Source organism: Salvelinus alpinus, chromosome 2 (genome assembly GCF_045679555.1).
Source record: "Salvelinus alpinus chromosome 2, SLU_Salpinus.1, whole genome shotgun sequence".
NCBI classification, from domain to species: domain Eukaryota; kingdom Metazoa; phylum Chordata; class Actinopteri; order Salmoniformes; family Salmonidae; genus Salvelinus; species Salvelinus alpinus.
In genome coordinates, this window is record NC_092087.1 from 48,423,499 (window position 1) to 48,437,565 (window position 14,067).

Genomic DNA, 14,067 nt, shown 5'->3' on the forward strand with positions numbered 1-14,067 from the left:
ATTGCATTAAGCCAGGTGTCACACATGCAGAATGACCTGTACATACGGTATCAGCAGATAAGGATGGTGTATATAAAACTATTGAAAGATTTTGAGTGTGTTTAAAACTATTTTCGAAGGTACATTTCATACAAGTATCCATCAAGCGGTACCGGAACGCCAAGTCTAGGACCAAAAGGCTCCTTAACAGCTTCTACCCCCAAGCCAGAAGACTGCTGAACAATTAATCAAATGGTCACCCGGACCATTTATATTGACCCCCCTCTCCATTTGTTTTTACACTGCTGCTACTTACTGTTTATCTATGCATAGTCACTTTACCCCTACCTACATGTACAAATTACCTAGACTAACCTGTACCCCCGCACATTGACCCGGTACCGGTACCCCCTTTATATAGCCTCGTTATTGTTATTTTATTGTGTTACTTTAGTTTATTTTGTAAATAGTTTCTTAACTCTTTCTTGAACTGCATTGTTGGTTAAGGGCTTGTAAGTAAGCATTTCACGGTAAGGTCTACACCTGTTGTATTTGGCACACGTGACAAATAAAGTTTGATTTGATCAAGATATGAATAATCTTTCACCTCTACAGTTGGTTGATTTCTCTCTCTGTGCCCTTGTAGTGGTACAGTCCAAACAGCTGGCTGGTTGCCTTGACAGCTGCCTGTATCAGTGGAGTCGCCGTGACGATCACCATGACTCCGTTTGACGTCATCAGCACACGCCTCTACAACCAGCCAGTGGATGAGCGTCATAGGGTGAGCCTATTTTCAATATCTCCTTTTCCTTTGTCCACCATCATTGTAATTGCCTATTTCACCCTGATATTCCCTGGTTTTGGTTTCTAAGCAGAACCTTGCCTTCTCCATATACTGTATACCTCTGGCTCTTAGCTGTTGAACTCACAGATTTATAAAGTAACTCTCTTTAGCCATTGAACTCACAGCTTTATCCTCTGCCTCTCTTGCCTGTCTGTTAGGGTCGTCTGTACCTGGGCTTCTCAGACTGTCTGGTGAAGGTGTGCCGGACAGAGGGTCTTCTGGGGCTGTATAAAGGTATGGGCCCGGTGTTCTTCCGCCTGTGCCCTCACACTGTTCTTAGCATGCTCTTCTGGGACCTGATGAGACAACGGGCCTTTCAGGACATCCAGAAGCAGAGCTGAAGAGAAGAGGATATTCAGCAAATCTTGGAGGACACTGGAAGTTGATTTTGAAATGAAAACATGTTTTTGCCTGCTGTCTTCATCAGAGCCGGAGCTAAGACAAAAGCCTCATATGGTGGACAGAGTTGAATGAATGACTGGTCCGTTGGTAGAGACGAGCAGTAGACGCTCTTTGTGATGCCAGTGTGGAAAGTTGGTTGAGAGAAGGAGAGACGAGGAGAAGGAGACGCTCTCAATTCCACAGAATAGACTTGCACTCCCTCACTGGTTAACAGGAAGGATACATAATGGCTTGATATACACTGAGTGTGCAAAACATTATTGAGTTGCACCCCCTTTTGCCCTCAAAACAGCCTCAATTCATCTGGGCATGGACTCCACAAGGTGTTGAAAATGTTCCACTGGGATGCTGGTCCATGTTGACACCAATGCTTCCCACAGTTGTGTCAAGTTGGCTGGATGCCGTTTGGGTGGTGGACCATTCTTGATACACATTGGAAACTGTTGAGTGTGAAAAACCCAGCAGCATTGGAGTTCTTGACACACTCTCAAGCCGGTGCGCCTAGCACCTACTACCAATCCCCATTCAAAGGCATTTAAATATTTTATTTTGTCCAATCACCCTCTGAATGGCATACAGTGCCTTGTAAAAGTATTCACCCCTTGGCGTTTTTCCTATTTTGTTGCATTACAATCTGTATTTAAATTGATTTTTATTTGGATTTCATGTAATGGACATACACAAAATAGTCCAAATTGGTGAAGTGAAAAAATTACTTCACCCGCTTTGCTATGAAGCCCCTAAATAAGTTCTGGTGCAACCAATTACCTCAAGAATTTCCTTGTATTTAGCGCCATCCATCATTCCTTCCATTCTGACCAGTTTCCCAGTACCTGCGGATGAAAAACATCCCCACAGCATGATGCTGCCACCACCATGCTTCATTGTTCTCGGGGTGATGATGTGTTGAGTTTGCGCCAGACATAGCGGTTTCCTTGATGGCTAAAAAGCTAGATTTTAGTCTCATCTGACCAGAGTACGTTCTTCCATATGTTTGGGGAGTCTCCCACATGCCTTTTGGCGAACACCAAAAGTGTTTGCTTATTTTTTTCTGGCCACTCTTCCGTAAAGTCCAGCTCTGTGGAGTGTACGGCTTAAAGTGGTCCTATGGACAGATACTCCAATCTCCGCTGTGGAGCTTTGCAGCTCCTTCAAGTTTATCTTTGGCATCTCTTTGTTTCCCCTCTGATTTAGTGCCTTCCTAGCCTAGGCTGTGAGTTTTGGTGGGCGGTCCTCTCTTGGCAGGTTTGTTGTGGTGCCATGTTCTTTCCATGTTTTAATAATGGATTTAATGGTGCTCTGTGGGATGTTCAAAGTTTATTTTATAACCCAACCCTGATCTGTACTTCTCCACAACTTTGTCCCTGGTCTGTTTGGAGAGCTCCTTGGTCTTCATAATGCCACTTGCTTGGTGTTGCAGACTCTGGGGCCTGTCAGAACAGGTGTCTATATACATGCGCATGTGACAGTTCATGTGACACTTAGATTGGACACAGGTGGGCGTTATTTAACTAATTATGTGACTTCTGAAGGGAAACATGTTTGTCTTCCAGAGATTTGAGACTGGGACAGAGGTTCACCTTCCAGCAGGACAATGACCCTAAGCATACTGCTAAAGCAACACTAGAGTGGTTTAAGGGGAAACATTTAAATGTCTTGGAATGGCCTAGTCAAAGCCCAGGCCTCAATCCAATTGAGAATCTGTGGTATGACTTAAAGATTGCAGTACACCAGTGGAACCCATCCAACTATAAGGCCAGATGCAGACACAGGAGGCAGATGGTTTGAGTCCAAGCTGTTTATTAACAATCCAAAAGGGGTAGGCAATAAAATGGTCATGGATAGGCAAAAGGTCAAAACCAGTTCAGAGTTACAGAGGTACAGAATGGCAGGCAGGCTCAAGGTCAGGGCAGGCAGGAATGGAGTCCAGAAAAACAGGCAAAGGTCAAAACCGGGAGGACTAGTAAAAGATAATAGAAAAGCAGGCGCACGGGACAAACATGCTGTTTGACTTGAACATACAAGACAAACTGGCACAGAGAAACAGGAAACACAAGGATAAATGCACCAGGGAAAATAAGCGACACCTGGAGGGGGTGGAGACAATCACAAGGACAGGTGAAACAGATCAGGGTGTGACACCAACTTAAAGGAGCTGGAGCAGTTTTGTCTTGAATAATGGACAAACATCCCAGTGGCTAGATGTGCCAGGCTTATAGAGACATACCCCAAGAGACTTGCAGCTGTAATTGCTGCAAAAGGTGGCTCTACAAAGTATTGACTTTGGGGGGGTGAATAGTTATGCACGCTCAAGTTTTCAGTTTTTTTGTCTTATTTCTTGTTTGTTCACAATAAAAAATATTTTGCATCTTCAAAGTGGTAGGCATGTTATGTAAATCAAATGATACAATCCCCCCAATAATCTATTTTAATTCCAGGTGTAAGGCAACAAAATAGGAAAAATGCCAAGGGGCGTGAATACTTTCGCAAGCCACTGTACATGCACAATCCATGTCTCACTTGTCTCAAGGCTTAAAAATCCTTCTTTAACCTGTCTCCTCCCCTTCATCTAGACTGATTGAAATTGATTTAACAAGTGACATAAATAATGGATCATAGCTTTCACCTGGATTCACCTGGTCAGTCTATGTCATGGAAAAAGCATGAAATGTTCCTAATGTTTAGTACATTCAGTGTATATTACTTGACTTAAACTCGATCTATCTCAGCTTGATTTTATAGACACTGCAAATTGCTGGACAGTGATGTTGAAGGTTGATATGTAAGATGAGGCTCACTCCATGACTAAGCCTTAAGGTCAAAAGTCAAACTGTGCACTAGAAGGCCCATTCTTGATGAAACAAGATTAAGTTTGGTCAGATCACCAAGTCCATGTAATATGTGCTTTTTAGTCTGGGTTAGTGACCTGGATAATATTGAGCCTACAGTTTTACTTATATGTTTGTCTTTTCCATGCAATGTGTGAAAATAAAAATGCCTTGACTTATGTGTGTCTAAAGATTCGATGAGAGAAATGAAAAATAACTTGAACTGAAGTACACTGCTCAAAAAAATAAAGCATGGTAGCATGAGAGGTGGGTCAGTCATGGTGTGGGGTGGCATTTCTTTGGGGGGCCGCACAGCCCTCCATGTGCTCGCCAGAGGTAGCCTGACTGCCATTAGGTACCGAGATGAGATCCTCAGACCCCTTGTGAGACCATATGCTGGTGCGGTTGGCCCTGGGTTCCTCCTAATGCAAGACAATGCTAGACCTCATGTGGCTGGAGTGTGTCAGCAGTTCCTGCAAGAGGAAGGCATTGATGCTATGGACTGGCCCGCCCGTTCCCCAGACCTGAATCCAATTGAGCACATCTGGGACATCATGTCTCGCTCCATCCACAAACGCCACGTTGCACCACAGACTGTCCAGGAGTTGGCGGATGCTTTAGTCCAGGTCTGGGAGGAGATCCCTCAGGAGACCATCCGCCACCTCATCAGGAGCATGCCCAGGCATTGTAGGGAGGTCATACAGGCACGTGGAGGCCACACACACTATTGAGCCTCATTTTGACTTGTTTTAAGGACATTACATCAAAGTTGGATCAGCCTGTAGTGTGGTTTTCCACTTTAATTTTGAGTGTGACTCCAAATCCAGACCTCCATGGGTTGATAAATTTGATTTCCATTGATCATTTTTGTGTGATTTTGTTGTCAGCACATTCAACTATGTAAAGAAAAAAGTATTTAATAAGAATATTTCATTCATTCAGATCTAGGATGTGTTATTTTAGTGTTCCCTTTATTTTTTTGAGCAGTGTAGATACACTAGCCTGTTAGCCACGTTATGACTGACTTGTGATCATTGCCCTTGCTGGTTTGATTGTATTGACATTCCCAGCCTTAGTTACATTCATCTGTTTTTGTCCAAAATTTTGAGTCATGGAAACTGAAAGAGTGGAGGCAGCAAATAATGTACCAGGTCAGCTGTGATTCATATCCTGATGGCGATATTTTTTGGACTATCAAGAAATGTATTGGTGAATTATATTAATAATGCATTGAACTGCATCCATCTATTCTGCCAACAAGGCTTTAGTGTACGTCATGGAATGTTGTTTTTAAAACCTCTTATAAAGTTGGTTTTGTAGCATAAATTGGGAATTTTATACTTTTGACTTAAGTTATGTCTGTTTGTTTCATATCTGCAAAGTAGTTAAAACGCTGTCGGTTCCACTTTAGTGTCAAAATTTACTACAAAGTGTAAATAGAATAATTTAGGTCATAAAGTCAGGGACCCTGTTTATTCTTCAAATATGTCAGGGAACTCCTGTCTTATACGGACACCATACAGGAAGGTATAATGTTTGCACATTGTTATATTAGCAGAACACTGCTTCTACATGGGTCCAGCAGGCAGAGTTCTACAGACAGATGTGAGATGCAGGAGAGATGGCACTTTTTTCATACTTCATAGGTGAAGGATGGTTTATTCTACATGGAACTGTTACACTTGAAAGTTATCAAAACACTTAGTTTGGAATATCTACATAAGTTCAGCAATTGCACTCTTCTCATATTACTCTGTAGGCTACTGACCGTGGTATGAAAAAAGTCTCATCTCACATCTGTCTGTAGAACTCTGCCTGCTGGACCCATGAGAAGACAGAACCTCACCCAGAAAGCTGTGCATGTCAGTTTGTGGTAGACAGCCAAATAGACAAATAAAATGCCATTCTTTACCATGAAATGCTTACTTATGAGCCCTTTCCCAACAATGCAGAGTTAAAAAGTAAGAACGTTTGCACAAAAAAAGGGGGTCAATGCAAATAGTCCAGGTAGCCATTTGATGAACTGTTCAGCAGTCTAAGGACTCTGGGATGAAACACCTCCCTCTGCAACTGGATCCTGGACATCCTGTCGGGCCACCCCATGTGTTGAGAGAAGGCGACAACACATCCATTACACTGACCCTCCACACGGGGGCCCCTCAGGGGTGCATGCTTAGTCCCCTCCTGTACTCCCTGTTCACCCACGATTGTATGGCCACACACGACTCCAACACCATTATTAAGTGTGCCGACAACATGGCGGTGGCAGGCCTGATTATCGACGACGATGAGACAGCCTATAGGGAGAAGCTCAGAGACCTGGTAGTGTGGTGTCAGGACAACAACCTCTCCCTCAACGTCAGTAAGACAAAGGAGCTGATCGTGGATTACAGGAAAAGGAGGGCAGAGCACGCCCCCATTCACATCGACGGGGCTATCATGGTCCAAGAACCTATCACATTAGCGTTAGCCACCTAGCTAACGTTAGCCACAAAATATATTGCTTTAAATTGCTTGATATCAAAGTCATTAAATTATGGTGGTGATGATACAATAATGGTGAGGAACTTTATTGATGATGGTGAAGAAGAGGACAGTAACTTGTGTGCATGTGTGTTCCTCAGGTCTAGTTGGTGCATGTGTAATCTCAGCGCTCCATAATCTTATGAGACTTCAGTTACTCAATCAAGAATCCAGGTGAGATACTATTATTTTTACTTGTCCAATATTGTCAAAATAAGCTTACTATAGGTCTACATTAGAGCAAATATTAAATGGTGAGTCAGGCAAGTCAGTTAAGAACAAATTCTTATTTACAATGATGGCCTACCGGGGAACAGTGGGTTAAGTGCCTTATTCAGGGGTAGAACGACAGATTTTTACCTTGTGACATTGAGGAGTACACCACATCAGTCACTGGCTTTATCAATAAGTGCATCGAGGACGTCGTCCCAACAGTGACTGTACGTACATACCCCAACCAGAAGCCATGGATTACAGGCAACATTTGCACTGAGCTAAAGGGTAGAGCTGCAGCTTTCAAGGTGCGGGACTCTAACCCGGAGCTTACAAGAAATCCTGCTATGCCCTGTGACGAACCATCAAACAGGCAAAGCGTCAATACAGGGCTAAGATTGAATCATACTACACTGGCTCCGACGCTCGTCTTATGTGGCAGGGCTTGCAAACTATTACAGACTACAAAGGGAAGCACAGCCGCGAGCTGCCCAGTGACACGAGCCTACCAGACGAGCTAAATCACTTCTATGCTCGCTTCGAGACAAGCAACACTGAGGCATGCATGAGAGCATCAGCTGTTCCGGACAACTGTGTGATCACGCTCTCCGTAGCCGACATGAGTAAGACCTTTAAACAGGTCAACATACACACGGCTGCGGGGCCAGGTGGATTACCAGGACGTGTGCTCCGGGCATGTGCTGACCAACTGGCAGGTGTCTTCACTGACATTTTCAACATGATTGAGTCTGTAATACCAACATGTTTCAAGCAGACCACCATAGTCCCTGTGCCCAAGAACACAAAGGCAACCTGCCGAAATGACTACAGACCCGTAGCACTCACGTCCGTAGCCATGAACGGCATTGAAAGGTTGGTCATGGCTCACATCAAAACCATTATCCCAGAAACCCAAGACCCACTCCAATTTGCATACCGCCCAAACAGATCCACAGATGATGCAATCTCTATTGCACTCCACACTGCCCTTTCCCACCTGGACAAAAGGAACACTTATGTGAGAATGCTATTCATTGACTACAGCTCAGCGTTCAACACCATAGTACCTTCAAAGCTCATCACTAAGCTAAGAATCCTGGGACTAAACACCTCCCTCTGCAACTGGATCCTGGACTTCCTGACGGGCCGCCCCCCAGGTGGTGAGGGTAGGTAGCAACACATCTGCCACGCGATCAGCGTGGAGCTCCCCAGGGGTGCATGGTCAGTCCCCTCCTGTACTCCCTGTTCACCCACGACTGCATGGCCAAGCACGACTCTAACACCATCATTAAGTTTGCAGACAACACAACAGTGGTAGGCCTGATCACCGACAACGACGAGACAGAGACCTGGCCAGAATAAAAACCTCGAACCTCAACGTAACCAAGACTAATGAGATGATTGTGGACTACAGGAAAAGGAGGACCGAGCACGCCCCCATTCTCATCGACAGGGCTGTAGTGGAGCAGGTTGAGACCTTCAAGGTTCTTGGTGTCCACATCACCAACAAACACACCAAGACAGTCGTGAAGAGGGCACGACAAATGCAGATAGCCCGCACATTGGCTAACCGGGCTATCTGCATTGTGTCCCACCCACCACCCACCATCCGCCAACCCCTCTTTTACACTACTGCTACTTTCTGTTCATCAAATATGCATAGTCACTTTAACCATATCTACATGTACATATTACCTCAATCAGCCTGACTAACCGGTGTCTGTATGTAGCCTCGCTACTTTTATAGCCTCGCTACTGTTATAGCCTCGCTACTGTTATTTCTCACTGTCTTTTTACTGTTGTTTTTATTTCTTTACCTACCTATTGTTCACCTAATACCTTTTTTGCACTATTGGTTAGAGCCTGTAAGTAAGCAATTCACTGTAAGGTCTACACCTGTTGTATTCGGCGCACGTGACAAATAAACTTTGATTCGATTTGATTTGTCAGCTCAGGGATTTGATCCAGTTACCTTTCGGTTACTGGCCCAATGCTCTAACCACTAGGCTACCTGCCACCCCATTAAAGGACCTCTTCATTTAGAGCAAGTATAGAAATAACCTTTATTCATTAATTATATTATTGTATGCTTTAGTGTTTATGTGTACATTATTGGTACACACAACTTCAACGTTACTTGAATCTCTCTCCTGTACCAGTGGTTCTGAATCGGATGGAGACAGTAAAGAGAAGGAAAGGACAAGGTCTTCACTTGCAGCAGGCCGGTGGGGGGACATGGGTTGAGTGTTACGCTGCAGTTCTAGCTCCTGACTGGTCTGTGGGCCACCGGGTCTTCTCCCCAGTGGTCCTAAGTTCTCCCGTAGGGCTGTCACTGGATATTCCGGGGGGTCAGGGTCATGGGTTCTGGTGTCAACACACCTCTAGGGGGGTCCAGGGGCATTGCCTCCTGGGATATGCTTTAAAACAAATAGCTGTGAAGTTGTTGTTTCTGGTGGATTTTTAAGGGAAAATGCATCCAAAAATGTACTATCATTTGGTCAATATGAATCTGTGTAGGAGGGCGGGAGAGAATGGGTGTGCGGAGGCATAAGGTATATGTTGTGTGTGTGTGAATGGATGAGTAAGTAGATGTATAGAGGGGTGTAAATGTGTCTGAGAAGAAGGCAGGGAGGGAGGTTGGGATTAATTTGGCCTGGGTGGTTAAGAGAGGGCAGTGATGGGAGGTGGTGATAAGCTTGGCTTGGGTGGGGTAAAGGGGGGAGAACTGGGAGGGGGTGGTGGAGAGGGTTGGATTTCGTTTGGGAGAAGGAGAAGGAGAAGGAAGCACTTAATTATACTACAATGTAATTTTATTTGATTTTGTTGTGACTTGCAAACCCAGTGTAAAATGAATGGGTTCCTGGACAGATTAGGAAAGGATGTTGAATCATTATTATTCCTTGTTTATCATAACAACTAAGATTCAATGGTGGTTATTGGTAAGAAAGGAGAGGAGCTTTAGCCGGGGGATTGGGATGGGGTGACTGGGAGGGCATCAGACACTTCTCTGAGGTGTGCATGGGGCCCCCACTCATCCCATCTTGGTGGACTCTCCCCAAGTAGACCCCCACCAGCCACAATACTTTAATTAAATGTTTTAAGTAAAACAAACCGATCACAGTACTTAAGTGGCAGCCTTTCTTCAATATATGTATGATGAAATAATCCACTGTTTTTGTTTTGGTACATTAGGAGAGGAGTTGCTTTATGTTTTTTGTGCTTTTTGTGTGGCTTTTTCGTTAAATGTCTGCCTGTTCCACATGCACACACTCTACATTTGCAATGTATACAATAACTATACTGAACAAAAATATAAACGTAACATGCAACAATTTAAAAGATTTTACTGAGTTACAGTTTATATAAGGAAATCAGTGAATCTAATTGGATTTCACATGACTGGGAATACAGATATGCATCTGTTAACACATCTCCTTCGCATAGAGTTGATCGTGCTGTTGATTGTGGCCTGTTGAATGTTGTCCCACTCTTCTTCAATGGCTGTGCGAAGTTGCTGGATATTGGTGGAAATTGGAACACGCTGTCGTACAGGCGTCCCAAACATGCTCAATGGGTGACATGTCTGCTGAGTATGCAGGCCACAGAATAACTGGGACATTTTCAGCTTCCAGGAATTGTGTACAGATCCTTGCAACATGGGGCCGTGCATTCATCACCTCAAGTTTCAGCATGATAATGCACGGGCCCCATGTCGCAAGGATTTGTACACAATTCCTGGAAGCCGAAAATGTCCCAGTTCTCCCGTGGCCTGCATACTCACCAACATGAGGTGAAGAATGCACATTATCTCTGTGCATTTAAATTGCCATTAATAAAACACAATTGTGTTCGTTGTCTGTAGCTTATGCCTGCCCATAACATAACCCCACCACCACCATGGGGCACTGTTCACCACGTTGACATCAGAAAACCGCTCGCCATTCCTTTTTCTGTGGTGGGGACAACTTGTTGGTATACTGTTTTACAGCGGATAAATGGTGTCATTTTTCCACACTGAATTTTCAACATTGCCATCCAAAACAGCAATTGTCCAAGAAATGTACTTCAATGAGGATTTCTTATATTGTGACAGTGATGCATCATGAGTAAGCCGCACATGTTCAGATAAGCACGAGATTCCCTTTCATCCTATTTATTGAATATCGGTGGAATTATCGTCCAATATATTGCTCTAGTTATCCCCTGCACACACAGCGGGAGTTTTGTCATCCACACAGCATGTTCTTTTTGGTTCCTAGTGTTATTTTAGTGTTGTGTTGGGTGTCCTTCATTCTTCCATTTATTCCTTAATCCATTCGTTACTGTATCCCTCTGTCTCCAGGATGTCCTCCCAGGCAGCACCCGGCTGATGCTGGTCCGGTGTTGGTTCTCCAGGGGCTGTGCTCTGAGCTGCAGTCTCCACTTTCTCCAAGAGGGGGCTCTACACTGCTGTCTCAGCCTCCTGGCCTCCGTTGGCTGCTGACGGGTCACTGCCAACTTCTCTGGTGCCATGTCTCTAGGCTCTACACCCGTCACAGCTTTGAATGCTACTTTTCGTTCTGCATCACCCTCCTGACCTCCGGCCGCTCTCCTTGCTGTAGAGAGCCGTTGTCCTGGCCTTCGGCCCGGTCTCGCCACAGTGCACCACCACGTCCAGTCAGAGGGGAGTCTCTGGAGTTCTGGGCGCCGCTGAACATGTGCTACATCCTGTTGGTGGTCTAAGTCCAAGGGGATGGATCAATCAGAACTTGATTTCCATTCAATCTTAGCAGGCAAAGAATGAGTTGAATCAGTCAACTGAGAGCAGTAGCACCAAAAATAGAATCGCCTCTTAGAAACGTAAAGATCGGGGTCTTGTTCAGTAGGGAGAAAACATTTAAAAACTGAGTGAAATGACGGGAAGTACGACCTCAATTTGGCCAATAAGAACACAGATTTTCATTTTCAGTCAATGTTTTTGCTCCAGTGTACACTACTGAACATGACCCTAGTAGCGTCACATTTGTTAATTGAACTTCTCTATTGTCCTCCACAGAGGAGCAGCACTGCTGCCCGGGTAGTGAGGCTTTACTGCACACAGTGGCCCTGTGTATGGGGACCCTGCTGGTGCTCATGCTGACGGTAGGCCGCTAGACTGACATGCTCCTCATCCTCGTCACCTTCCTGGGGGGAGGCTGTCTGCCTGCTGCCCTCCCAGGTACTCCCTAAGTTCTGCCCCAGGTCAGTGTGGCCCCACAGCTTGAACACATCTCGCTCTCTCTGTTGCTATGTTGGTCTTTCAGGTTTTCTTTCACCCTCTCTCTGCAGGGATGGCAAAACATTTCTTCATAGGGCTGTGTGAAAACGATAGTTTTAAGCTTAGATATTTTTATGCTTAGAATTTCTGACATTGGGTCGGCTATTTGTTAGTCAACTTGTCTAATTATACTGAACAAAAATATAAACACAACATGCAACTATTTCATTGATTTTACTTAGCTACAGTTCATGAGGAAGTCAGTTAATTGAAATAAATAAATTAGGCCCTAATCTATGGATTTCACATGACTGGGAATACAGATATGGATCTATTGGTCACAGATACCTTAGGATCTTGTCACAGTATTTTTGTGCATTCAAATTGCCATCGAAAAAATGCAATTGTATTTGTTGTCCGTTGCCAATACCATAACCCCACCGCCACCATGGGGCACGCTGTTCACAACATTGACATTAGCAAACCGCTCGCCCACACGACGCCATACACATGGTCTGCGATTGATGCCGGTTGGACGTACTGCCAAATTCTCTAAAACAAGTTATTGTAGAGAAATTAACATACATTTTTTGGCAACAGTTCTGGTGGACATTCTTGCAGTCAGCATGCCAACTGCACGCTTCCTCAACTTGAGACATCTGTGGCATTGTTGACAACATTTTTGAGTGGACTTTTATTGTCCCCAGCACAAGGTGTACCTGTGTAAAGATCATGGTGTTTAATCAGCTTCTTGTTATGTCACACCTGTCAGGTGGATGGATTATCTTGGCAAAGGAGAAATGCTCACTAACAGGGATGTAAACAAATTTGTGCACAACATTTTTGAGAAATACGTTTTTTTGTGCGTATGGAAAATGTCTGGGGTTGTTTATGTCAGCGCATGAAACATGGGACCAACACTTTACATGTTGCGTTTCATATTTTTGTTCAGTGTTTGTCTATACATGCAGCTTCTCATCTCTCAACTTTGTCCCAGAAGACTAAATACAGCGGTGCTCACAAGAAAAATGTCATAAATCAAAAGAATGAATGCATCGATAATCTAGTGTAGTTGGCATCAGTTAAGTTCTCTTTCATTTCTGCTTCTCTCACAGAGCGAGGATGTTTAGGGACTAAGGAGAAAATGCAATACTTCTAAAACAGGGGAAAGGTTCTTCCTGTACAACATCAAATGATGTCAGTTTAACATATTTTATGGCTCTGACTGTTGTGATTGCACGATAATAGTGTTCACTTCCCTCATGACAGCTTCTATTGTTCTTTAGGAGGGAGCAGAAGACATTCACAAGCAGATCTGTCTGGCATTCCAGAAGCCTGTCATCAGACAGCGACACACAGAAAGACTATCAGGCTGCAGAATACCACAACACAGACCAGTTACTGTTTCACTCTACCTCAGACAAAAGAAACTTTTACCTCAAATACAGCCATCTACTGGCCTGTCTCACTCAGTGATACTGTTGAAATCCAATACTGTCCCCGTTTACATAGACATGTTAAGCTTTGATGTTGCGCAGCGGTCTGAAGCACTGCTTCTCAGTGCCAGAGGCGTCACTACAGACACCCTGGTTCGATTCCAGGCTGTATCACAACCGGCTGTGATTGGGAGTCCCATAGGGCGGCGCACAATTGGCCCAGCGTCGTCCGGGTTTGGCTGGGGTAGGCCGTCATTGTAAATAAGAATTGTTTCTTAACTGACTTGCCTAGTTAAAGGTTAAAAAATACAAATAAATTATGTCACGTACACACCGTTTCTGTCATAAATCATATCAACATGAATGTTTGCTGTTTTATAACCTTGTTTGGACCTGTGAAGGGAGACCTAACCCTGCTTACACAAGGGGACTGATGTTTATTTACTCTTATCTTCTCTTGAATTATTAACCAGTCTATTACCATAGTGACAAGGGTGTGGTTGCTAGAGCCACAAATATACAGTTTGTTCCCTGGCTACGTGACTTATGTTATTATATAACTTTGCAGTAGATTTGTGGCATAGCTAGGTATTGTATGCTATTTAG

The 14,067-nt window shown here is 44.2% G+C and overlaps 1 protein-coding gene across 3 annotated transcripts in view; it reads left to right on the top strand.

Annotated features, from left to right (window-relative positions):
• The window catches only part of slc25a34 (solute carrier family 25 member 34), a 28,196-nt gene extending 14,440 nt beyond the window's left edge, over positions 1-13,756 (top strand). Inside the window, exons 5-9 of one of the 3 annotated variants that reach the window (XR_011672652.1) lie at positions 626-760; positions 982-1,057; positions 6,678-6,750; positions 11,132-12,009; positions 13,312-13,756. Coding sequence is in view for 2 of the 3 variants with exons in the window: in XM_071382748.1 (XP_071238849.1) it covers positions 626-760; positions 982-1,164 (318 nt within the window). In the remaining variant the exon portion in view is untranslated. Of the gene's footprint in view, positions 1-119; positions 761-981; positions 4,233-6,677; positions 6,751-11,131; positions 12,010-13,311 lie in introns of those variants that run through there. The other 2 variants (XM_071382748.1, XM_071382759.1) reach the window with 2 other exon arrangements.
• Positions 13,757-14,067: the final 311 nt, after the last annotated feature.